Raw genomic sequence first — 25,314 nt, 5'->3', positions numbered from 1 at the left:
ATATAACAAACCTATTCGAGCTTTCTGCTCCTTCCACCATTCAAGTTCCTCCGCGGAAGAGACTCCTTCTATCAATCTCTCCCACCACGCTCCTTTGAGGCGTACATATTCATCCCGTTTTGAATTAATTATGGCATTGCGCTCATCAGCATTACTCTCCCAGGAGTACACTCCCAGGAGGAACAGCCCAAGCTTCTTTCCGAACGCCATCGTTTGGATTAAGGCCGCCATGGAAAATCCTCTCCTTAGCCTCGTCTGGCGTAATCTGTAAATGTCCAGTCGTAGGATCAAACCAACCATTCCATTCTTCCATGGTTACTGGTTTTCGTTTGTCTGCAAGAGAGAGGTTTGCTGCTTCCATATTTAAGATTTCGAATTCACCGACTGAGCTCTCTTCCATTTCCATCATGTCTCTTGCTGTCCAAATTCGCTGATTTCGCTCACGCTCGCTCTGCTCAGAGATCCCCATTGCCCACCGTGCCAGATACAGCCTAGCACTATCAAACTCTTCTTGTAAAGTCATGATCTCGGGGTTTCTCATGAGGCGTCTAACCTGAGGTGGAACTTTTGGATTATCTGCAATATCTTGTGCAGTCCTTCTGGTAAAGGTGGTGATCTTGCTGAGCTGCTCTAGGACCTTCCACCGTGTTTCTTTCAGCACTCGAGTGAAAGGATCCATGCCGCCATCTCTCTGGTTTCCGCCTTGTCCGTTCTGCGAAGGTTGTGATTTATGGACAGTCAAGGGATGGCCGAAGGACAACTTATCTTCCTCCGACGGATTGATAAGAAACGCACTGGGATCTGCACCAGATCTCTCCACTGTTACGTATCTTTTTAGCCATCTTAGAACCTCATCGCCACCCCAAAACATATTTCCATCTTCACCAAAAGGATCGAAACTCTCCCTTGTCCTTTTCTTCTTCTGCAAAATGGTAGATTCGCATTCCGTGTCATGGAAGAACAGAGCTGGAAAACTGTCACCGGCTCGTGTATTTATAACCAAGCTACCAAACCACCAACCCAAACTTGGCGGGCGAACTATTATCGAGTATATTTGGTTTAGAGGAACTGCAAACGCATATAGGCCGATGGAACCAGGAGCAGAAGTCGTAGTGGGAAGCGGTGGTACCAGATACGACTGGAGAGGAGGAGAGCTACTATTGGACAAATCAACCTTTACGTAGGTGCTATATGCATCTCCCAGAGAAGACTCTGGAACCCAAGCAAGCAGGTATGAAGATGCGTCGGCCCTGGGCCTATGAGAGGAAGAATCAGAATGATCGCGTTCATTACGAGAAACGGGCTTTTGTTGTATGAGAGCGATAAAACCAGGTAGATTATCTTTCGATGAAGGTGTAGGGTGCACATAGACCTAAATTCAAAGCCCATGTTAGATCGACTTTTCTCCCATATCTGAGCTTAGCCCCCCAACTTTGCACAGGGCCAATTGGATTTCATCACACAAACGGGTTAGGTATTCATACCTTGCTTTTGGAGAATAGCAGCTTTACTCCTTTACCCGTACTGGTGTGGGTAATTGTGTTATATTCGCCCTCCTCGTCGTCGCTCACATCGTAGAAGGAAGCTGTAGGGGATGCTGGGGGCGTCAGGCGGGCGGATGACCCCGCCATACTGAAAAGTTGGATACACCCTAGAAATAGACAGGATGGGAAATGGTGAACTGTTGAGTTCAACCGAATAGGCTAGGTATTCGAACTCAGTGGTGATATGCCATTAGAACATGAGCATATCGGAATGTTGACGATGGTTTATTCAAACGGTTAGAACAGCCGACCGGATAATGCAGATGCCTGGACGGGATAAACCAGTTAAACCAGTTTAATAGTTAGTTAATGATATCTGGCACTGACGTAAGTATTAGGGCTGGGCTAGTCCATATTGGGATTTGGCACGCAACGATGAAGTCTCACGTGATATCAATATGAATATATCTATCTACCAGGGGGTATCGGTCTTCCTGAGGAAGTTCATCCACAGATCAACCCCGTGGATAGTACTGAAAGATTCCAAAGGGGGCATGAAATGTGATAGGAGGACATTTTGCAAATCCTGTTACGGACGTTTCATTGCCCCTTGCCATATATAAGACGTAGCAACCTGCAAAAGAGAGCGCTGGCTTCTGTGGAAGGAAGATATACTCTCTTGTACAACAGTTGTAGGAGGCATCTCGAGGAGATCACGGAGTTTGATCACTGAGGATTGAGAATGCTTATCATGATGGATGGCCTGCTTTATATTGCAGTCAGGTTGCCCCCCATGAAGCAGACAGGCTCCACAGGAGAAGGCTGGCAACACTTCTAGTCAGCGCTGAGCACAACCTCGGAGTGCTACAGTTGAGGCAGAGTAATCTCTCTCCTGTGAGTCATGATGCGAAAGATATAACCGCGATACCCCCAATTCGAAGATGATAGATGACTTCTCGAAGACGTTTCTCTACCCTTGTGAATGCCAAAACCTTTTCAACCGAATTCGGCATCTGGAATTCTCCCTGGGACTTACCAATTGGCTTCTGTACACACCTTCTGCCGCGCATGTAGCCTTACGGGAGTTAGCAAGTCAAGTAGATGGAGACATGGAATCATTTTGTTCTACCTAAATGACCAACATAGCGGATGAAATTTGCGATTTGAACCTGGGTTGTTTCGACGTTTCTGGGGTTACCGATTGCTACGGGCCCCCCATTTGAGGTGATATTCGTCGTCTCGATACTTCATTTTTCCATCCAGCAGTTACTAGCGCTTTTTGTTTCGCTTTCCTCTGCGGTTCCTATCCTCCCAATCACACTGCCTGACGAGCAAACCTGAGATGTTAAAATTCGGCTTGATTGGGGCTAAAAATATCCTGAATGGTGGAAGTGAAGGAAACTTGCCAACAAACCATACGGCCTGATATAACTTCAAATATAGCCCGTTCTGGAGAAATGAATAACGCAGCATATTGCCACATTCGACCTAAAGCTGGTAATGAACAGCTGATATGACCTTTAATTTTGTCCCACGACTGAGCTTCTATACCAAGCAGAGATCTCTGGTCACACATTTCAACCATCGAGTAGAAACGTTTCCATTAGCGCATATTTTCCTTTATATATCGCTGGTTCAGTGATGTTTAACTCGTGGAAATGAGTCTACCTACACCGGATTTGACAACCCTTTTAAGGAACTCACCCTGACATCCGCATGAGTCGATGGACGTGGGCCTAACTGGAGTTTTGACACAAGTAATAAGCCCCTTTCCGACGTGTTATTTAAATGCGTGGATTTCATCCATTTTCTCTGATATTTAAACAATAGGTTCAAATGGCGGAATTCCAAAGAACTCTTCCTGCCTCGTGGTATAGGAGTCTTCCCCTCTACAATCTTGAGCGCCGTGCTGTGTTTCTGAAGGTGCGCAGCTTTTGACAGCTTTTGACATTTTGCACCTGTAAAACTGACATTAGCTGAAATTATATATTTAACCTAATAGTCATGGTATCTCCTTGGTCCGGTAACACGCTTCAACGGAGTTGACCCCAAGATTCGCTATGAAATTGCTCAGGAACGTCTTTTTGTTCGAAGAAAATATGGTATTTCAGCTCTCCCTACACCCGAAGAGTTGGAAGTGATTCATGAGGGCACGGTGAGGATCATTACAAGTGTCGCTCTGTTTCCATCCAGGTGTTGATCTTTGTTTCTTAATTTGTCAAGGGGTTGAAATTACCCAGCCATCTTACACCGACGGGACTACTGTTCGCCGGGATATCACAGGAGGCGCCAGATTTTTATGAGTTTTACCCCGACCTAGAGCCTCTTATAGCAAGAGTAGACTTCACCCGGCTCCCTTACCGTCGAAGCATCAAGTATGAAGGGAATTTCAATTGGAAAACAATGCATGTCTTGCCACCCCCACGCTCCACTGGCGCCCGTTTTAACATATGATTCACAGGGTGGACGGGTATCAAGAATGTTTGCATTGCCAGTATACTCACCCTTCGTTTTCCGTGTATTACCCTCCCACATTCTATTCGGTGCATAATCACTTGAACTTTTCTCAACACATCGCCGACCCGAAGAAGCCGGATGATGGACTTTTCCTCTATTTCTTTCCCAATTGCACGTTGAACGTGTACGGTGGGGGAATGTCTTCGTTCCGCGTTTGCCCAACCGAGGATCCAAAAGTTACTAGGATGGAATTCGATTACTACCACCTCGAATCAGGCCACAAATTTGAAGATTATTTCAAATTTGTTCGTCAAGTGGCCATGGAAGACTATGAGCTTTGTGAAAGAGCGCAGGAGAACTTGCAAAACGGTGTATATAATGAGGGAATCCTAAATCCGGTTAAAGAAACCGGAGTCATATGTGAGTCAATTTTCAGGCTCATAAATCAACAAGGTCTATACGAGGCTGATGTCGCATTTGCAGACTATCAAAACCGCGTTTTCGGCCTGGTTACTGAGCAGTACAAGCTTGAGAAACATAAGATGGCTTCGGAAGAGGCGGTGGAAGATGGACCCGGAGACCTGGCCCAATCGTGCCAAAGCACTCTATAGCTAGCCACCAGTCAGCAGACAGACATTCTCGCCTATTTCTCTATGTTGGTACTCGGTGAAATATTTACGTACGCTATAAAAATCTTTCAACAAGAGCTGTTAACTTACATACAATTATATTTTCCTTATCTGGAACCCTACCTCTAAAGACACATATGGATTTAAACAGTGACTCTAGAGAAGTAGCCGGAGGGGAAGATGTTACACTATTTTAAACCCACGTACGTAGCCCGCCGGTATCAAGCAAGGTACTTGACAGGTCCCACGTATCCATAGCTATCCCAGACAGTCTAGACCCTCCGCATTCGCTGTGATCTGTCCCTCTCTAGCACTCTTCCTCCCCGCCACACAAAATGACGATATGCAATGGAGCTGTCGTTCCAGCTTGAGAGTCGTTGCGGCCGGCTGGCCCGAGTTAAAATCATCTCGCCAACTAAGTAACTAACTAACTAATTGGTCATGCGGGGCTGTTTGCCGAAGCTCATAAACCTAGCTCCAGCCAGTGATCTGGTCAATGGGAATTCTCGCCTGATTGGGAAATATTTTGGGCATCCAATCAGAATCGGGTCCAAATAATAATAATAATAATAATAATAATAAAAGTAAAGAACTATTTGGATTGGTATCCAGAGTACATCCATTACTTTGTTTGCTCAGTGATTGATAATAAGGGTTTTAAAATGCAGGGTGGCGGAGGAATCTACTCTTATCGCCTCCGTAAGGATGCTTTTGATGGAATAAAAAAAGGGATAGCTAAGTAAAACCAGGCATGCGGAAGGAAAACACGGATAGGAGGACGGTGAAAGACGATCTGCAGTGGGATGGGAATGCAGCTGGTTTCCGCTATTTAGTTAGATGACAAGTCGCATGCTTGCTGGAATTCTTAAGCACAAATATCAGGAAGGGGTTCTCGCAATGAACCCCATATATTAAGATTCCCTCGTCCCAGTAACATACTCTACGTATTAACACCCTGCGCGAGTGGTATTATCGAATTAATATGATGGAATGTTTCACCTCATTACTATCAACAACATACGTCCTCGGCTCAATCCCGATTATTCTCCTTGTCATACTCGCAGTGACGCCGGTAGATGGCAATTTATCAAGGAAATCCTTATTGTCATGGCCAGTGGCTCGTCCACTTGCCTCTCTCTACTCGTTCTTGATAGAGGTTGCTCAGCCGGCAACTGTTACCACCATCAGTGATTGGGATGCGACGGAAATTAGGGAATCATCTTCAATAAACGTTTCCAAAGAATCTGATTTTCCCGAGGGCTGGTGGACGGGGGATGAGGTGTTTCTGTTGGAAAGACGGGCGATCTTTAGTAAGGTAAGGGAATGTATACTTCCACGAGTTTGCCTGGATGTGTTCGGTTTATCAAAACCCAAAGAAGCCCGTCCCAAACACATATATCCCAACGATGTTGAACGTGACGACAGCTGGAATATTGGGGATGAATCTCTAGCTGAAGTCTTGTCCCACTCAGCCAAAGGAAAACTGATAAAGTAACCAGACTAAAAACAGGCATGGCTGTTCATCGCCCACACTAGCCTCTTCGTCAAACCGGGAGACTATCACGCTTTCGAAATATGCGGTTTCCCCCTTTTCCTCATTCAAGGGAAAGATGGCATCATCCGTTCTTTTCACAATGTCTGCCGACACAGAGCGTATCCGGTCATCTCAAGGAAGAAATCGGGATCGACGACTGTGATAGGGTGCAGATATCATGGCTGGAGTTATGATACTCAAGGTTACTTGATCAAAGCGCCACAGTTCGAATGCCTGGAAGGTTTTGACAAGTCTCAGAACAGTCTGTTTGAGATCCACACGAGGATAACGAAACATGGTTTTATATTTGTGAATTTGGATGCTCGTAATGACGTGGCCGAGCCTGAACTTGAGGTTCATGCCATCGACAGATTTGCAAATGCGAATCGAATATCGAGGAGGTCTTCACGGATCGATGGGTGGGAGGTTGAAGGGAGATTTAATTGGAAATTGGCTGGTGAGTCTGGAGCTATCAAGGTCCTTGCAGTATAGGAACCTTCTGGAACTAGGAAGGCATTGAAAAATCCAAGAAGAGAGCTGATCATGGTTCAGTCCTGGACATGCATGATAATAATCACTCTTCAGCGAGAACGAACCAAGAATCGAGAAATTTACGTTCAGTTCTCCAATCGATGTTTAGTGTCAGCAGCAGGGATCAAAACAGATACCGATATACCAACCTGGGTGTATTCCCTGCCTCTTCAATCCATGTTACCGGGAAAGGGGGCATCTGGTTTTCTGTTTCAATAGTGCCGATGAACGTAGGCCGCTCATCCGTCCGCTGTGATATATACGAACACTTTGCAGTACGGAACGCAGACAGAAAGCATGCGGTGGTAGCGGATATAAAACCTTGGTTTGCATCGAAAATAGCAAAACTGGAAACTGCTTACAAGACATTGAATGCCCCTGGAAGGTATGGCACCCAGGAGAGCTGGTAGGAGTCATATAGCACTGCTTTAGAGCTGACAGTGCTTTATCGAAGCTGCAAAACCGATTGTGACAATCAACTCAGCCTCAGAGATGGGATGGTTGGTATGTATCCCATGAATTCTAGCACATCAGGATAGAATACTGACTGGCTTCTACCCAGAAGCCCGTTTGCATGACAACGCATTGCAAGAGCTCATCCTCTCAAATTTAAAATCTCATCTTACACTCGAGCGGGTTCAGGGGGAAGAAATCTGGCCAACTGTCCAACTGTCAAGCACCAGCGACAAATACAAGCGAGCAAATGAATGTAGGTTTGTTTCATATGCCTGCCTCGGTCCTCAACATGAAGGCCATGATATACTTCTCCGGCTGTGGCATTTGAAATAGTAAATGCTTATTGTTTCACCTTCTGTCTAGTATGCAAAGAGCTCGAAGCCTTTGTTGAAGATGCCGGTTGTTCAAAGGGTCTCAGTAAAACAAGGGTCAAGGACCCCCTTGATTGGTGAGAGGGTCTTTGGGTGATTTTCAGGCCGTTACTCGGCACTCCCGGATTTGACGAAGCTTGATAAGATCCGGAGACAAATAAAATATAGAACAGAAATCTTCAAATTCGATTTATCTGAAATGGGAGAGTTTGATTTTCGAAGACAAAATAAGCTAATAAATGGGACAAAGGCATTTCGTTGACAGGATATCATACTTCGTACTCCGTTTGGTAGCTTTATAAATCGTTCGACCCCTAAGAAACGGTAGACAGTAAACACTTGATAAAATAAGCTCGATGGGGACGGGACGTGTGTTTACCTTTGGACGTCGTCCAACGACATCGCACAAGCCAATGCGGGAAACCTCTCCAGGAGAATGGCCAAATGGAGATTTGTCGATAGGCGTCCAACTTCCAGATTAACTACGTTTTCACCTTTTCGTTTCACCTTCATTTTCTTGTTCGTTATTCCTCTGGGGAGAGAGGTTTCAGACGACGCGAGACCCAAGAGCGAGCATACATTGTTTATCTTTTATCGCATCGTCGGGTTGGGGATGGTCGGGTAACGTGAACGTTATTAATTGACAAGAAATTCTAAGTTAAAAAAGGTTCTCTGAGGAGATAATGGCACGTCGCTAGGCACACTGCGGATGAAACGGAGTAACCAAACACTCGTTTCTATATTAATGTTTTTGGATCCGTCGATGGAAATTTGGGCTCCGGAGAACCAAATCAACGCCTGAAACGTAGAAATGTGGAGCTAGAAGTCGTCCCGACAGGAAGCAGACCATGTGAATGTCCCTACGATCGATCTACTGGACAACCCCGTTCTTAAAGTACATATTTTAGGTCACAATTGTTATTCCCAAGGTGGGCCGCCCACATACTTGAAGTACCCCGAGATCATGCCAACCGGAAAACAATGTTTGGGGAAGCAATATGAATGGCTTTCGCGAGTTACATTTGGACTATGCTGGCTCCAACCATGCCACTCTAGAACATTGGACACTTTTCTGAGTGCCTGGTACTCCGTATATCCATAATTTATTCTAATCTTATATATCTTGGAGGTTTGTTCTTCATAATCTTGTTTTTCCCGGTCCCGCAGTGGTCCAGACATATATATCTTCCTGTCTCTTGCTAATGAAAGAGGTATTAGCCAGGGCATCTAAATAAATGGCACAAAGGACCTTGGGTAATAGCTTTTGCTTTGTCCTGAGGTTGATTGAGACAAATCTCACCCACTCTTGGCCTAGCTGGACGCTGTGTTTAACCTGTTGGCCAATTGCAGCGCCCGGCTGAAATCTTCGTCCATTTAGAATGGGGCAATTGTAGACGAAAAAATAGGGACATTGTAAAACATTTTTTTTTTTTTATTTTCTGATCTTTCTGTGTGCGGTTCGACAGCAGTCCTATACCGTGGCTTAGGAGATCTCTCATCGCAATTATGCCGTATAGTTGGTCACTGTGGAGTTACGAAGTATTCATTATGTATTTCACTGGCAAGCTGAGACAAAGGTCATAACTACATTTCCTGGTCAGCCATGTCCGGAATCTTCAATTCGCCAACGCGGAGAGCTTCTTACCCCCCTTCCCACCACCCCACTCTCCCCTCAATATTAAACTTATATTGTTCTCAGCTGGCTACTCTCGCTGGTCTGGGCATGTTGTATGCAACTGTGGAGAATTGGAGAGAGAGAGCCTCAAGAGACAAACGGGTATATATTAAACCCATAGTTAATGCGCTGCCCATGCACAGGAATTAAATTCTTCAACATGAACCCTTAAATGCCGCAAAATTGTCGCAGACCAGATCCCCTGCCTGGCGACTCTTAAATCCGATATTTTCTGATTCCTGACATGTGGCTGGAAGGGAATTCTGCTTTAGCCAACTCAAATTTGCGTCGGACACAGCCTTGACCCTTGCTCACACATGGTTGGTGAGTTGTTTGAGGATCTCCCCAGTGCTGCAAAGGTGAGGGTTTGCTTCTGTGAATTTTGGCCTCAACTTTGTTCCGCTATGTAACATTGAAACTGATCCCTCCCACTCTCTCAAGGGATCTGTCAAACGAAGTTTTTTTGAACAAGTTTAGGTTGCTCGAGACAAAGGGTTCTGGTTACACCAGCGGTTCTCACGCCCGTTTCAAACGTCAAACCCTCATCATGTCTCCAATCTCAATCTCTACCGTCTTGAAGTCAACCCTGGGGCCCGTTCTCATGAATGGCAGTTCAAACGTGGTAGCGCAAGTAGTCTCGGCCTACAAACATGGGGTACGTTTTCTTAACTCTAGAACCAGTTGTCGATTTTCCTTTGGAAGGTTCCGGAATTACCGTCATTTAACCTTAGTTGTATACCTCTGTGTGTGTTGTCGCCTATCTCCGTTTGGCTTTCCCTGTCCAGCTCTCATGTTTATTTCCCCCCCCCCCCTCTCCCCGCCCCGCAAAGTTGTGCTTCCCACCCAAAACATTCCTAATGTGATTATTTTCAATCTTAATGCTCTTAAACTTCTTCACTAGTGTGAAAATGGAAACTCCCCAAAGCACTATCCCGATAGCTAACCCAAATGATTGTTCTGTAAAATTGCACACATCGAACAACAGTCTCCGCTCATCATTGACCCTATTCAGTTGATCCGCTTTATGGCGTGCACGATGATCACAAACCCCCTCATGGTCCTCTGGCAGGATCAGCTCGAAGCTACGTTTCCAGGATGTTCCAATTCTAACTCTCCTAGCAATCTGAAATCAGTTGCAGGCAAGGATAAAAGGGTTACAAGCCTGGCAGGCAACTTGGACGAAAATTATCAGCCGGGGAGTAACGCAGAAGAAAAATCCACTCAGAAATTGAATATTCGAAATACCGTTATCAAAATTCTGATAGACCAGACACTTGGGGCGGCATGGAGTTCAGCTGCGTTTATAGTAATCATCTCCGTCTTGCATGGACAAGATACCACTGCAATCAAACAATCCTTAATGAAAGTAGGTTATGCTCTTCCGTGGTTTGTTTTTTTAACAAGTCTGTTACAAATATATAACGCATCAACGACTGTCTCCCGAAACATTTTTTACCTGTCCGGATCTCACGCTAGCCCAGTAGGCAGCAGACTATGGGACAATGTTCGGGATGCTTCAATAGAGGAGCGGAAAGGCTAATGTTAAACGAACAGGATTTCTTCCCCATCATCATGGATGGACTGAAGTTTTGGCCAATGGTCTCGGTGATAAGTTTCACGGTAGTTCCACCAGAGAAGCGAGTTCTGGCGGGGAACTTATTTGGAATGCTCTGGTGCATACATCTTAGTTTGGGAACTAAATAATTCCTGAGATTAGCTCCTTTTTGTTCCGCCGTTGCACATATTTCCCATGAAGCATGAGTGGTTTGCTGCAGGAAATGTTGTATCCAGTTCGGTTCATTTGTGGCACTTTTTTTTTTAACTTTCGACCCCGTTATCGTTGCTTTTCAGGTAAAATGGTTTCATTCGGAACCCCGTGGGGAACGGGACTGAAAAATCAGTTCTTCAGACATTGAACTGACTAGTTGTGTGGCTCATCCCGTTTCCAGTTGTCGGTTTGCGCTGAAATCTCCGGGTGACGGATAATTGTTGTGTTAGATCTTGATCTCCTTAATGCTGCCTATGTAGGCGTATTTCTGTACCACATATTTTCTTTTTTTCTTTTTTTTTTTTTTGAATGTTTAATTATAGCTCTACTGGGATAGTTGGGATCTGGGAGATCAGCTTACCATGCCTGGTATCCCTGGGACAATGCAAATTTCCGTGGGTATGAATATGCATGTTCAAGTATGTTGCCCTTGCATTCAAGCCCTCTTCAATCAGACCCTTACCCAATGGCACATGAGCCACCCTTTTTTACTACACTTTTTGCCCAGGTGAGCATAAGAGGATAGTGTGTTCGATTCTGTCTCTTGTTGTCTTTTCTTCTTTTGCGCTGTTCTCCACGGACTTACTGGCTGAAGTGATTTAAAAATTGCTGGTATTATCCATTTATTCTTTCCATGCGGCACGAGAATCTGCCATATCCTCTTCAAGGCGTTTGCACGGTCCAAACCTGCAGATGCTGAATAATATACGTGGGTGCCTCTGTTCCACAAGCACATTTATCCAGGACACAATCATTCATCACATTGCTCATTTTCCTGCGATTCATGGATTCATACCATCGCATGCATCGAACAGTATCCTCCCCCCCCCCCAATCAGGTACCTACTGTACCATGTATCAAGCTCAGCCCATATGCGTCCCATGATATCTCTCTGACTTGATAAAAGGCGAACTTTCCATCTCTAATGTTACGGGTTCTCAGCCTTGTTGTGTTGCAAGGATGCCTATTAATAAATCCTCGGCCCTGCTGGAAACTAAGCCGAAGCAAGCTAACACGACCGCTCCGCCGATCAATGACCAGGGGATGGGGACTCTCATCTATTTAGTCTTTTCCAAGACGTTAAGGTTTGGCTAATCCTTGTTTAGCTCAATTACTTTAAATTGCCCAGACAAATCAAAGAAAGTTAAGGATTTCCCTAGGGAATACTGATGAATAAACTAGATGTTCACCCCTTGCCATCTTTCCTCTTGCGGTAATTTGTGTATATAGGGCTCAACGGGGATGTGTCGAAGAAGAAATTATTATGTTGAGATTTTTGCGCATATATCGGGTAAAAGGTGGGTTAATTTAATGAAGAAACTCGCACAGAGATTCACTGGAGTCCAAGGATTATCCCCTTCTTAAGCCCAGATGCGGTAACTAGATCATTGATCCAATCCCAAGTGTTTTACTAAACGCGTTGCGCGTCCCAAAAGATAGGTGGGGGTATTAACATTCTGCCATCGAACGTTAACTGCCAACTTATCTCGCCTCTAAAGACAGCAGCTCTATTTTGTCCCCATTGGTTCCAATGAAAGTGGAGGCACCCCTTCGCGCGTTTGACTCAATTCCCACGTGGGCGTCAAGTAGGTGTGGTTTCGTTTTGTGATCCCGCCTCTTCCAGTATCGTATCCAAGCCCCCCCCAGGCAGGTGGAATAGTATACGGAGTAGTGAGGGGTGGAGTTGTTTTATATCCCGATAAAAGTTGTCAGAGTTTCACGTTCGGGCCTTATCTCCCATTTTCGCAAGATGATCATTCCAAGATAAACGGCGATAAATAACTACATGTAAACAGCAAATACCTTTGTTATTGGCCTTGATAAGGGGTAGGTCCCTCATTTGACGGTCACATTTCTCATACCTGATTTCCTATTAGCAATGATCAAACCACCACTGAACACAAAGGCCGACCGGCAGCCAGGGAGACCGAAGCGGGAATTTCATGTACTGAAACAGGTCGGTCATAGATAACTATACGCAAAATAACTTTTCAGGCTGATCCAATACGAAGGGGAGGAACATCCTCCAAGTTACCTTTCCGGAAACCTCAGAATTCCATTGGAATCAAAGACTATGGACAGTTGGGATTGGCCTGGGAAAATAATGAGTCAGCCGATACGTTATTGACTCTGCTTGATGATGGACACGAATCAACGTTGGGCAGAGCCTGAACGCAGGGGCAGCGCTTCTCCACTCTCAATATGCTTCAAGGACCAAAACGAGAAACCAGCAAGAAATATGGACGCTTTGGTAAACATGCTTAAAGCAGTGGATGTTTGATCGTGGATGATGCCTCGACTGGGACTTCTGGGGAGTCCGGGATTCTTGTTTGAAGAAGCCGGCTTGTTGTGTTTGCCCAAACACCAGCATTCTGTAGTCAACTACTCTGTTCAAAAGCTGCGTTTTGAAAGTGGATTGAAATACCGGCCATGAAACAAAATTGTGGCACGACAAACCTGATGTTGTACGCGGATGAGAGGAGGCGTTGAATGATCTGAAAGTTCGAAGTTGCTGGATGCGGGAAAAGGCACGCATTAGCAGAAAAAGAAGTACAAAATCTAAAGTCAGGGTCCCATTCTAAAATAGATTGGAATTATGCCGTTATTATTGACAAGCATCGTGGTGCTTAATTCTTACCTGATGGTAATATTCGTGTTTTGTTTGCGGGTCGTTTGGCTGCGAGAGTCAAGAGTAGAGTATCTCCTCATTGATTATTAGTCACTGAAGCACAATCCAGCCTTAAACATGCGACCAGTGTGAATTAAACGATGTTTTCACCAGATTATTGTCGTCAACTCGGAAACACGGTCTGCCTGATGAAGGGATCTACGATAGTCTGACTTGATATTTTCATCACCAGCATACATAATGTTTAGCTTTGCTGGGTTGCTTATTTCTAACACTCACCCCCGTTAAATCTCAGCATCACGAACGTAACCGCACCCGTGATTGATGACAGTGCTAGGGCATCCGGCTGCTAATTTACACCCCGCCAGGTTCGTCAGAATACTCGGCTAAATTTACGGATGGATAAAACACCATTTTAGTTACCGAGTTGGAGCCAACCTCAACCACGAATTATGTATCTTGTTAGTTCGAACTCACCAGTGATCGAGCGCCGCAAGACTCCGGCACACTCTCATGCCGTCCTTTCGGTTCCTAGGTGTGACCAACGGTAGGCAGCGCCACACTCGGTGATATTGGCTTGCTCTTCAACAAACCAAGGCCCTAACACCACTGGGGTCGGTTTTAAACAAGCCACAAACCCGAGAATGCCAACAGGGACATGGTGTGCGAGTGCACCTGGTTAGCAATCGTGGGAGCTTGCGCAGGCACTCTTGGCGCGGGGCGCCCTTTTGTGCACTCTTCAACAGGCTGGGGTCAGCTGTATGACTCTCTGTTCCCCTCTCTCTCCTGGTTGGGCTTTACGTTGGTCTGATTTTGGCGGAATCCGGGAGCTGGGGCGGGGGGCTGGGAACGATTTGGTGAAATCCCGCTTTCCCATAACCGCTTTCGAAAATCCAGGGAGAGTGAGTGGTAATTATGTATGCAGGATTATTTCTTATTTTGATCATTTAGTTAACCTACCGGGTTAGCTGCTTATCCCGGTCTGAGTGGCCCCGTATTTTAGTAGGTGCTGCGCCTGCTCCCGTCCCCAACCCACTTAGCAGACTCTGAACAATACATATACACAGAGTTCAACCCCCTCCCTACCACTCTTCTCTGGCTCTTCCACTCGTTGACTTCTCAGTCTTGCCTCCTATGGGGGTATTCTCCTTTTGCAGCCGTTGAAGTAATTCTGCATTACATTTGCCGGACATGAGCTGCTTACTACATGCCAACCTCGTATCTGGTTGAGCGAAGGCAAACGGTAATAGTTTGGAATGTGGAAAAGAAGACAAGGGAATTTAGAGGAGGAATAAAGGAAATTAGCCCATATTCCCATTTCATTGTTTACGCATGCCCGGTTGGAATTCATTCTTTGTTTAAGGGAGGAGAATTTCCTCATAAATCCATTGATTCCAGACCAAGGGCATTTGCGATCTTTTGAATGCCATTACAAAATTCTTTCTCCTGATATCCTGAAGCATCGAACTCCCTTTCTCGCCTTGTTGGATCAAGAAGGTACGTTTGCAAAAGGCTCATAATCCCCTGCGATGGCTTACTATGAGTTATTATTTTGCTCAAACAGTTGAACCTCTTTGTTCATTGCAATTTTTGGTCCCACTATTTCGCCTTTTCCACAGTCACAAAGTATGCTTTGTTTATTTGTGTAAAGTGAAATGTTAAAACTTGAGAACTCTATTTGAACAGAGCGTGGAATTGCACGGTTTTTAAACGATAACCATGTCATTTAACCTTCGCCCAGCCGGTGATTTCGGGTCTCTTCCTGAGATAAAGACCAAGGAAAGGAAATCTCGTTCTATATTGCCTACGCTGCAAATGAGATGGCCCATGCGTGCATCTCGTTCGATAGAGAGCTTTCCTACATCGGCGAAACCGAAAGACGTCATTTCGAAGCGCAAGACTAAATCAACCAGCCTTCTGAAACCCAAGTCCATTGACATGTTAGTCATGGATACGCGAGTCAATTCTCAACGGGTTAACAGACCAGAGGCTGGTGGGCTGCAACAGCCCACTCATTCGCTTGTATATACCTCGTTGGAGTGGACTCAGAAACAGCATTCTCCTGAATTCCCAGATGCGCATGCTTTGGAGTGTGTATGGCTCCCTGATGAGATATCAACACGAATGCCTGTCCCTGACATAAAGACAAAGCCATTGAACTCTATGTCTGGTAGGCCAAACTCCGTAAATATCCCTCAAGCACAGAATTCGTCATCGATACTGGCACATCAAAGGCACACTTCAGATCCCAGTCGAACCCACTACCCTGCTGTTAACCAGCCACCCAACCATCCTGGACGGGATCGGTCAGCCTCGAAGGTCTCCGATATTGACACCCAACATGGCTTTCATGGACCATTTACCAGTGGGACCGTATCACCAATTATCAGCTCCTCTCAGCGGCAGATTACCCCAGCCTTCTCTGAAGATATGAGTTTTGCCGCCGGTTTTCCCATTGTTTCAACTTTGTCAATAGACATGCCCCAGCCTCAGCGTTTTTTTGTGCCTCCCTCCTTTGAAAATATCCTTAAGAACAAAGCGGCCCTGTCCGTGGCCCGAACTCGGAAAACTGATAATTCATCCACCTCTTCTGATTTCGATGGAAGTGCCTCACCTCCCAATAGTCCGTCTTCCTCTAGATCAAGCGTATGCTCAATTGATGTCCCTCACAAATCCGACGCAGTAGACACATCAGAGGCTTCTAGAGGCAGCAGGGCTTATTCGCTAATATCTCCCGTTGCTGCTGGAGTGTTTGACGACGAACCAAATCTGAAGCGCAATCCAACGTTCAAGAAAAAGTTTAGCAACAGGCATTCGAGAGATAAGCCACTCCCTCCTGACCCAACGATAAACATCCCGCCACTTTCGATCCGCCGCACCTCACGAGCGTCCATGGGGCTCTCTCCTCACGCTGGTCGGTTAATCCAACCGACTAGCAAACCGCAGTCCCTGCCTTTAGCTCCACGGCCATCCGATCTCGATATTTTAGACGAAGCATTCCGCCGTTCAGGCCTTCATCATGGGCCACATACTCCACGCAACGTATTCACAAAATCGATTTCTAGCCGAGCTTCGAAGTCCAGTACGAAATCCAGTTCCCCATCCCTGCGCACGGCTACACTTGACTTGGAGGAACAGCTTTCTGTTTTAACTGGGTCTAAATATGAGAGCTCTATCTGGTTGAAATTGGGACGGAAACGCACCTCAATTTCTGGGAATCCCATAGCTAGCTCATCAAGAGCACTGAAACAGCACCCGTCCTGGAAAAGGTCGCCTTCGCATTCCATTTTGTCTCCTCATGCCTCTTCGCTGGACACGAAGATACACGCTTCATTCACATTGTCGTCGAAGAAGAGTTGGACAGGTAAAGAGAAGATTAAGGTGGTGCCGTTTGGCACTGCGGTGATTGAAAAGAGTCATAAGTCGCAATTGCGGGCTCCGCAACCGCCTCCATCGAACCCACAGAATATCGCAAATGGCAATAGTGGCAATATCGAAGATGATACCAGCAACAACAGCAAAGATGATGCGAAGTCCATTGAAAGAATGAGTCGTCCCAAGGCGCGGACAGGTAGTGTCGAGCGCAGTCTCAGGCTTCGTCTACCCCGTCTGCGTACACAGTTGGGTGCCAAGCCGATTTCTGGGCCTGTGAATCTCAGCATTGTGATGGAGTCGCCGACTGACCAAAAACACCACCACACCAACAACCAAAGTCCAAGGGAACGAATCATGGCAGCGCTCGACAGGATTGATCCGCGGCTGTCGCAACCAGAGCCTTCGCGCCATCGATGTTCTAGTAATGGCGATAACGTAGTGATAAACCCTTCGTCTACTCTCGCCCTGCACGACAGATATAGAGCCAGCCAACATGCGGGGTCCAAGGACATTCTCTGCCAAGAAATTCCCAGTGAGGCAGCAAAATCCATAATATACCAGATCATGCAAAAAATCGACAACCTCGAGGACTTGTTCAACCTTTCGGTTATTAACAAGACCTTCTACAGAGTCTTCAGAGAACATTCATTGACTCTTATCAAAGATACTTTGTTCCGCATGTCTCCGGCGGCATGGGAGTTGCGTGAGATATGCCCTCCCTGGGAGATAGAGGGCGACGAAACAGGAGATATGGACATGCCTGTTCCTGAGTACACACCCAACTTGTACATTTATTATTATACGCGAGATCTATACACTATGGTCGCTTTGAAATCTCTCGTCCTTGTCCGCTGCGAGAATTTCCTTCGACCCGATACAACTAGAGCGCTGGCAGGATTAGATGAAGTTCGTTGCGTTGAGATCGATGAAGCGTTCTGGAGAGTGTGGACGTTCTGCAAACTATTTGGCTGTGGAAAGAGTAGGGAAGATGATATCGTTGCCCAAGTTGACTGGCTCAATGGCGGTCCATTAGCTGCTGCGGAAAGCTGCGGCACCACTATGGTCGTCCAATATCCTCTGGGAGTACACAGTGTTTTGTTCAATGCTCCTCCTGGCTTTAGCAAAGGAAATCATGGAGGATTGTCATCAACAGAGCTCTACGATATGATGGAGATCTGGACATGTCTTGGTGTTCTCTTGCAAGTGTTCCATGGTAAATGTAAGGAAGCTCGCGATTTTGGAATCTTTGATGGCTTGGATGTGGAGTCTGGTGATGTTGATAGAGAGGAGTCTCTGCTAGGTAAGCAACGACAATTTTCATGTGTTTTGAAGTTAGCTTTTTGATGCAGTCTTGCAGTCTTGCTCACATAAAACAACAGAAAGCTGGACTCAGTATATTCTCACACTTGGGCCTTCCGCTATCCTTGCTCTCACTAGCATCAACCCAGATGCCCCTATTGAAACACTATTTGCAAGAGCACAATCTAATGGGTGGACAAAATGGACAGCCCCAGACACAACCCAGGGTGGCCCTCCAAGGTCGTTCTTCAAGGAAGCCATTTCCCAAGTTTATGAGTCAAGAATAGCAACCATACAAACCCCCATCTCGTTTGGAACGCCCAAATCCAACTCACCAGCGCCATATTCCCCTAACCCCAAGTTAAGACATGGACGCCACACTCGCAATGTCTCATCATCTTCCTCATCTTCAATGTCATCACAACACACCAACCTCAATCGTCGACGACAAGCTGGCTTCGCTGCTGAGCTGCGCCGGAAGCGCAACGCATCGCAAAGTTCTGATTTGTCAATTGGTGAAAATGTTGTACCTCCAGCGACAAATTTCAAGGAAGAGAGGCCAATCTCCAACTTCTCAGCCGTTATTGAGAGACTGGACGGTCGTAATGATCCCGCCGATAGAAGAAACGCTCGCCAAGTTCCCATCATTCAAACACTCTTCCCTCTTTCAGTCGATACAGTATTAAGATCGGCGCCAGGGAGCTTGTTCTAGTATTCAAAACACACCCATTGTTTCTGATTCCCCTCTTATCAAGGGGATATCGCAACCTCCCGTCCCTCCCTCGGCTCCTCCTCGGCCAAGCCTAACCCTTGAATCTCCCACACCAGAACCAGGTCATGCCACCCCAATCATCGTCATCGATTTCGCATGTCCACCCTCACCAACAACCCAAACACCCCCCAAAATCGCAGCAAGTCTGCAACAACTACGAGTCCGTTCAGGAGAATATATCCCGCGGCCGCTATGCCGCGCACACGCCTCTAATCGTCGACCCTGCTGACGTGGCCATGTACAAGATGGTCAAGGAGCTGGGCTTCAGTGAAGCGGATGCCAAATGGGCGCTGAAGTGCACAGACACGGGCGAGTCACTGGACGTTATTGCTGCCGTTAACTTGCTGTTGCAGAGCGGTGGTCGTGTTGATCCCTCTGCAGTGTCGTCGACCACAGTGCCAGATGCGGCCCATATTGATAGCAGATCTACCATGAGCGGCGGCTTCGGAGGCGCTACTGCGAGTGGACCGTGTGGGCGGAATAACATGGAGGTTGGACTGGAAACTTATAACACTGGTGGTGTGTGGCGGCCAGTGTGGAGGTGGGCGTGAGTTGGTGGAAAGCAGGGTTTGAGATTTCAACGCCTCTATCACTTTGCTATTTCCTTATGTTCCAAGGCATATTATCATCGAATACTTGCTCGCTCTTTCCTTCATTAAAGCCATCCTTCTTTTTGTTCATATGATTCTTTGCTCGGCTGAAGCTGGGTTGCTTGTAACTGTTTTTTTGAATGATGGGATTTGCAACCCTCCATTTTCTCTCGTTGCTCCTAATAATCAGCGGACCGCCTTTTCTTATATATCATATTTCTTCCACATGCACCATCTCCTCCCCTATGCATAGCCGCTTATTCAATTTTATATATACCCCATATACCAATTGTTACTTTTCCTTATGATATAATTGTGTTTCTTTTTGAAATTTGTGTCCTACCTAACTTTAATTTATTGAACATCATATATCTACCATCTATTTACGGAGTATATCTTTAAATCAAAACTGCTCATCTGTGTATATTTATTCTGTGTGCGTGTACATGTAGATACAGAAGTTACTAATTGATTTATTTCACATGATTCCTTTCCAACTTCGCAGTAGTCAGTAGTTACTAGCTTTTTCACTAATCTTCACTTTTCACAGAAAATTTGAATATAGATGAATTACTAACTATATTATGGAAGAATTTTGTTTTTCATAAATTACTTTAAACAACCCTATTGTTGTTATTGTGATTTTTGAAGATTGGCGTTGTTGACCAGTATTAGTTTTGAGAAACAGAAACATCAAGAGAACAATTTCACATTTTCAAAAAGACATACGAAGAATCAATCAAACAAAATTTTCTCCCTATGTTTTGTTGGTGTTTAGAAGGGTTTCTTGAAGTATTCTCCAATCACCCACAATACCTAGTGCCCCCTGATTAAAATGCAACCTGATTAGTCAATCCTACCATATCTCTCTGATAATTCCGATGTTGTGAAACTTGGTACAGGAACTTTCCCAGGAAATCCTTCGCCTCAGGGAATAACTTGAACCGTTCTGTCAAACTGTGGGGTTCGTGCAGCTTGCTTGATGTGACAACGCCGTAACATTCGACAACATCGCTAGATGAGGCCAACGCAACGTTCAGACCAGGCAGGCTGTTCAGAACCTGGGCGATAAGATTCACAGCTTCCCCTGTAGCACCTATGGCCTTGCAATGTCCGAACTGTTCTGCAATCCAATGTCTAAAAGCGCCTAGCCGGCTCAGCTCCTTGATATGCGAGCCACCTGGTATGAACGTGGCGTCAAAGAGAGTAGACCGCTGGCCGATATAGTTGTGATCTGGAATTACGCCTGCACCGGTCTCCCTATCTTCGTGGTCAGCAAAGATGGCTTGGCGTTTTGTACCAATTATGATGGGCAGAGCGTTCATGGCTGTTGCCGCAGCTTTGACAGAGGCGAAGGCGATTGGGTCGTAGCCATCACCAATCAGGATAGCTATTTTTCGCCCCTTGATGGTGGGTACAGAAAGCTGGCGCTCGTTTATGTATTCTTGGCTGAGGTTAATGGTTTTTTGACCTTTGTTGGGACGTCCAGCCTGTTGTGGTGTTGGAGCGCCGACTTTGATTGCGACAGCTTGTGCGAGCGGTAAGGAGATTTCAGTAAGTCGCTCGACGAGTCTGTTGTAGACGGCCGGGTCATCGCAGTGGTCTAGCTCAAAACAGAAGGCGTTCTGAATATGGAGCTGTTCGTAGGCAGAAAGGGAGTTGTAAAATAATTGTGCTTGGTTAATGTGTTCGCGGAACTTGTTGCTCACCATTCTAGCTTTAATGTTCTGTGTTATCTTCTGAGGGTATGTGACGAAGCCGCCGTCCTCGGGCTTCGTGGGTGGGCAGGCTTCAAAGCGGTTTGGCCAATAGTTTACGGTTCCCTGAGTTATTTTGTGGCGCATGGCGCCATCTCTGTTGTGGTTCATGACAGGACACACAGGACGATTGATAGGCAGTTCCTCCCAGTTGACACCAAGTCTGGAGATTTGGGTATCGAAATATGAGAAGTTACGGCCCTGCAGTAGAGGGTCATCAGAGAATTCAATTCCAGGGACGATATGGGAGGTGCAGAAGGCAACTTGTTCGGTCTGTGGAAAGAACTCGTCCACGTTCCTGTTGAGCTCCATCTCTCCAATATATCGAACGGGGACCAAGTCTTCAGGCCATATCTTAGTTGCATCAAGGATGTCAAACTCAAATTCATGTTCCTTCTCCTCAGGAATCACCTGGATCCCAAATTTCCATTTCGGGTAGACTTTGTTGTCAATTGCCTCCATGAGATCTTTGCGGTGGTAATCCGGATCTTGACCTCCGAGTTTGAAAGACTCATCGGGTACGAGTGAATGGACTCCAAGTTCTGGCATCCAATGGAATTTTACGAAATGTCGTTTTCCTTGACGATTCACAAGAACAAATGTGTTGACGCCAAATCCCTGCATCATACGGTAAGATCGCGGGATTGCTCTGTCCGACATGGCCCACATAAACATATGGGTCGCTTCAGGATGCAAGTAAACGAAGTCCCAAAAGTTGTTGTGGGCAGTTTGCCCTTGAGGGACTTCGTTGTGCGGTTCCGGCTTGACAGCGTGAACTGATGATAAATAAACACCGACTCAATGAAGAAAAAGGTATCAATTGCTTACTTATGTCAGGAAATTTTATGGCATCTTGGATAAAAAAGACAGGAATATTATTGCCAACAAGATCCCAGTTGCCTTCTTGCGTATAAAACTTGGTGGCGAAACCACGCACATCACGGACTGTATCGAAACTGCCTTTGCTACCTTGGACGGTAGAAAAGCGGACAAAAACAGGAGTTGTCCGTGAAGTATCAGTTAACACGCCGGCAGAAGTTACGTCTTCTGCGCTCTCAACAAGCTTGAAGTGACCGAAGGCACCTGTTCCTCGAGCATGCACAACACGCTCTGGGATTCTTTCATGATCAAACCGATGGATCTAGTGCTTCGGTTAGCATTGAGCGGGCAGAAAACCTGAAGAGGAGAAGAAGGCAGGACAAGACCTTTTCGCGAGCAATCTGATCCTCCAACAACGACGGGCCAGTTTGGTTTTCGGATGCAGCCCTCAACCAATTGTCAGTATTGCTGACTTTGGTCCCGTGGTCGGTGGTGAAAGGAGCAGGCGCGTGGACATCGACGGTATCACGGGCGAGGTCTGCGACCTTTTTGTTCCCAGGATGCATGCTTTCCATAATCTCCTGGATCTTCCGTAATCCTTCTGTAGCCTTGCTAGCCATGGTGCGCGACGTGGGAAAACGTTGTCGTACTTTTAAGAAGTTTTATTAGTAATTTTTCCTTCCTCCCTGCGTTTTGTTAGAGGTTATAAATTCATTCGAAAAATTATTCGGATCGACCCCAGAAGGAGGCAAAAAGCTATATTAAATAGGCAAAAGAGGAAGGGTAAGGAGGGCACGACGTCATGTATCTCAAATGTTTGGGGTGGGTGAACTCAATTGTTCGATTACAGAAACGTAAGAATGACGTCGGCTTGTAAGAGCGTGAACGGTCTCAATGAGGACCCAGCTTGGAAACAAAGTAAGTTTTCAGCAACCCAGGATAATGGATCGTTTGAATCCAATCCATAATTGCGATTTGATATCATTATTATTGTTGTTGTTTTAAGTATCCTTCGGCAGTACGCGGTCTAGCCCTCTTATGTTCAACCGGCATGATCTTTATCTAGGTTTCACACTTCAAACTTAAAAGAGTCCACCTGCTCTTTGCATCATGTCAAAGCTGAGAGGATGTCAACATTTAACGGTTAAAACACTCCCGCAAGCAAGAGTTATGCTAGCATTTTCATCGGGGAAAAAGTACATGAACATGTACGTATGCCAAGGCCTAGTATAGCTCTGCCTTGTTTTACCTCCAAGTTCCTCCCTAGTTTGAAGAATGCTTTGAATTAACAATCCGCTGGCGGACGAACACATTTTCTGAATCGGTAGTCATTCTAGCTCTTCCAGCTAAAACGCAATCCCTGAATAAAAGGAAATCTTGTATCGACCTGTAGTTGCCAGCTGACGTTGAGAATGATCTGTTGCCTGTCTGGTGCCAGGTGTGTATCGAATGGAAATAGGAGCCCATGGCTTAACCAGATGTATGTCTCGAAAATATATAGAACTGAGATGCTGAAAAAGCACAGCGAGTATCTTAAGCCAAACGGAGGGGTTGTAAGAGTCGCAGACTAAGGCTTTCTGAGGCGACATCAGAACAATTATCGATATATCAACTTTGTTTCCTGCGAACCGCTGGAGACGCAGCCCTGTCAATAACAAAAGATTTGTCTCGCATCGTACCCAATGGAGGCGAGATTGTGCTACCACTCCCATAGTAATTGCCAGGAAGCCCCATATATGTTGGCTTCTTTGGGGGACTGGATCGCTGCCAGCCCGCTCGGAGCAAGGTCAAAGGTCAAGAATACAACAAAAAGGAGGCTTAACTTGGTTGACGTCGGGGGGAAGCCATTCCTATTGCAGCCTAGCGCAGGATCCATTGGATCCAAGGTATGGCATCCCAACACGTGATACACTCATCCAACTTACCAAGTTCTTGAAGACTTAACTTTCTTGAGATGGTCTTGAACATTTTGATCTTCCTGCTTTTGGTATGAAAGTTTACCGTCTGTTTTTCCTACGTCAACATTATTTGCAGCTTTTATTGATGCATACAGAATCTCATCTTTCATTTTCTATTCTAGCCTTTTGACGCAGTGTTTCTGCCTCGCGAAGCCCTTCAGATGGTGGGACTTGTACAAGGTAACCCATTGGTGGACCATAAGTATGCTTGTCTTCCACGTTGAAAACATTCGCAGAGGGGTTCGAAATTTCTATGGTCTCAGATCTTCGGTGATGGGTGATAAGAGCTCTTAAAATAGCGTCTGAACTGAAGATATATTCTCATGTGCAGCGGTTGTCCGGTTCATCGGTGGAGGGCCGCGAAGTTAAGCTCAATGCGTTAACTCATTTTGAAGCCTGGTGGCCATCTGGGAGGATACGTTCTGTTGCCCCAAAAAGGCTAATGGACTACTGGATCAAAATTTCGCGGATCAAAGTTTCTCAGAGCAAAAAAACCGATCCATGAGTGCTTTATGGCCCTAGGCCAGCTATTTTTTTCCACTGGACCCTGTTCTAGAAAGCTTGCCTCCAATCGCATTGGCATTATCAGCCCGTCAGCAATATGCAGAGTTCAGGCCCCTTTGCCCTAACCAACGTGAGTGGGATCAGTGATCACCGGGATAAGATCGACGGCCTAAACGCTTTTTAATCGGGAACCATCTGGGCAGCGTCCAACTATAGATGACACCAGAGCAGTAAGCCCAAGCTGGCATGATCGGGACTGGTCATTTTCTCCGCACACATCACCAGAGGTAACTATGCGGTTACGCGTCTTCCGAATTCCATCTTTATTGCTTCGTAAATTACATTAACTGTTCACTAGCGTACAATACATTCGCACAAACTGCATAACCAACTAGAGCAGTTCAATTTGGTCTTGATAAAAAACGCTTGTGCATCATGAATTATGTTCTTCGTGCATAGTTACAATAATCTTATCTTTTTGCTGGTTCTTAGGAAAACACAAAACTGGAGATATTGATCACGCCGAATACGATGATGACGAATTCATGTGCAAACAGCCAACAGTTGACCACTGAAGAATCCTGGTCGGGATAGAATCAAACACAAGTTTCATGGGGCTTTACCAACCCACCATCCGATATACTTGGACTTGATTCATAAATGGAGTTTACTGACAGTTACCCGGACCCATAATGTTTTTTCACAC

The 25,314-nt window shown here is 45.8% G+C and overlaps 8 protein-coding genes across 8 annotated transcripts in view; 4 read left to right on the top strand and 4 right to left on the bottom strand.

The window, feature by feature from the left end:
- PADG_11819 (GTPase-activating protein GYP7) overlaps positions 1-1,631 on the bottom strand; it is a gene marked incomplete at both ends in the record, with an annotated part of 2,778 nt that extends 1,147 nt beyond the window's left edge. The window contains 3 exons of the mRNA XM_010762236.1: positions 12-92; positions 172-1,372; positions 1,485-1,631. Of these exons, the coding sequence (XP_010760538.1) occupies positions 12-92; positions 172-1,372; positions 1,485-1,631 (1,429 nt within the window). The remainder of the gene's footprint in view (positions 1-11; positions 93-171; positions 1,373-1,484) is intronic.
- Positions 1,632-2,073: 442 nt separating this feature from the next.
- Positions 2,074-2,554, bottom strand: PADG_04746 (uncharacterized protein; the record flags this gene model as incomplete). The annotated part of the gene is made up of 2 exons (XM_010761826.1): positions 2,074-2,247; positions 2,405-2,554. 2 exons carry the CDS (start codon positions 2,552-2,554, stop codon positions 2,074-2,076), a joined length of 324 nt encoding a protein of 107 aa, XP_010760128.1.
- Positions 2,555-3,320: 766 nt separating this feature from the next.
- On the top strand, positions 3,321-4,552 carry PADG_04745 (uncharacterized protein; the record flags this gene model as incomplete). The annotated part of the gene is made up of 5 exons (XM_010761825.1): positions 3,321-3,407; positions 3,487-3,639; positions 3,708-3,859; positions 3,946-4,361; positions 4,425-4,552. The coding sequence occupies 5 exons, from the start codon at positions 3,321-3,323 to the stop codon at positions 4,550-4,552; spliced, it is 936 nt and encodes a 311-aa protein (XP_010760127.1).
- Positions 4,553-5,552: 1,000 nt separating this feature from the next.
- PADG_04744 (uncharacterized protein) lies at positions 5,553-7,543 on the top strand (the record flags this gene model as incomplete). Its single annotated transcript, XM_010761824.1, has 6 exons — positions 5,553-5,885; positions 6,081-6,561; positions 6,657-7,020; positions 7,090-7,139; positions 7,198-7,344; positions 7,455-7,543. The coding sequence occupies 6 exons, from the start codon at positions 5,553-5,555 to the stop codon at positions 7,541-7,543; spliced, it is 1,464 nt and encodes a 487-aa protein (XP_010760126.1).
- Positions 7,544-9,684: 2,141 nt separating this feature from the next.
- On the top strand, positions 9,685-10,660 carry PADG_04743 (uncharacterized protein; the record flags this gene model as incomplete). Its single annotated transcript, XM_010761823.1, has 3 exons — positions 9,685-9,792; positions 10,123-10,503; positions 10,622-10,660. The coding sequence occupies 3 exons, from the start codon at positions 9,685-9,687 to the stop codon at positions 10,658-10,660; spliced, it is 528 nt and encodes a 175-aa protein (XP_010760125.1).
- A 3,956-nt stretch (positions 10,661-14,616) lies between these two features.
- PADG_11818 (uncharacterized protein) lies at positions 14,617-15,052 on the bottom strand (the record flags this gene model as incomplete). Its single annotated transcript, XM_010762235.1, has 2 exons — positions 14,617-14,756; positions 14,935-15,052. 2 exons carry the CDS (start codon positions 15,050-15,052, stop codon positions 14,617-14,619), a joined length of 258 nt encoding a protein of 85 aa, XP_010760537.1.
- A 201-nt stretch (positions 15,053-15,253) lies between these two features.
- On the top strand, positions 15,254-19,531 carry PADG_04741 (uncharacterized protein; the record flags this gene model as incomplete). The annotated part of the gene is made up of 3 exons (XM_010761822.1): positions 15,254-18,209; positions 18,289-18,887; positions 19,037-19,531. The coding sequence occupies 3 exons, from the start codon at positions 15,254-15,256 to the stop codon at positions 19,529-19,531; spliced, it is 4,050 nt and encodes a 1,349-aa protein (XP_010760124.1).
- Positions 19,532-20,400: 869 nt separating this feature from the next.
- Positions 20,401-22,766, bottom strand: PADG_04740 (catalase A; the record flags this gene model as incomplete). The annotated part of the gene is made up of 3 exons (XM_010762053.1): positions 20,401-22,103; positions 22,156-22,468; positions 22,533-22,766. The coding sequence occupies 3 exons, from the start codon at positions 22,764-22,766 to the stop codon at positions 20,401-20,403; spliced, it is 2,250 nt and encodes a 749-aa protein (XP_010760355.1).
- Between the last annotated feature and the right edge of the window lie 2,548 nt (positions 22,767-25,314).

Source organism: Paracoccidioides brasiliensis, assembly GCF_000150735.1.
Source record: "Paracoccidioides brasiliensis Pb18 unplaced genomic scaffold supercont2.5, whole genome shotgun sequence".
Classification (NCBI taxonomy): domain Eukaryota; kingdom Fungi; phylum Ascomycota; class Eurotiomycetes; order Onygenales; family Ajellomycetaceae; genus Paracoccidioides; species Paracoccidioides brasiliensis.
Note: the sequence above shows the minus strand (reverse complement) of the source record. Positions and strands in the feature narration are given on the sequence as shown.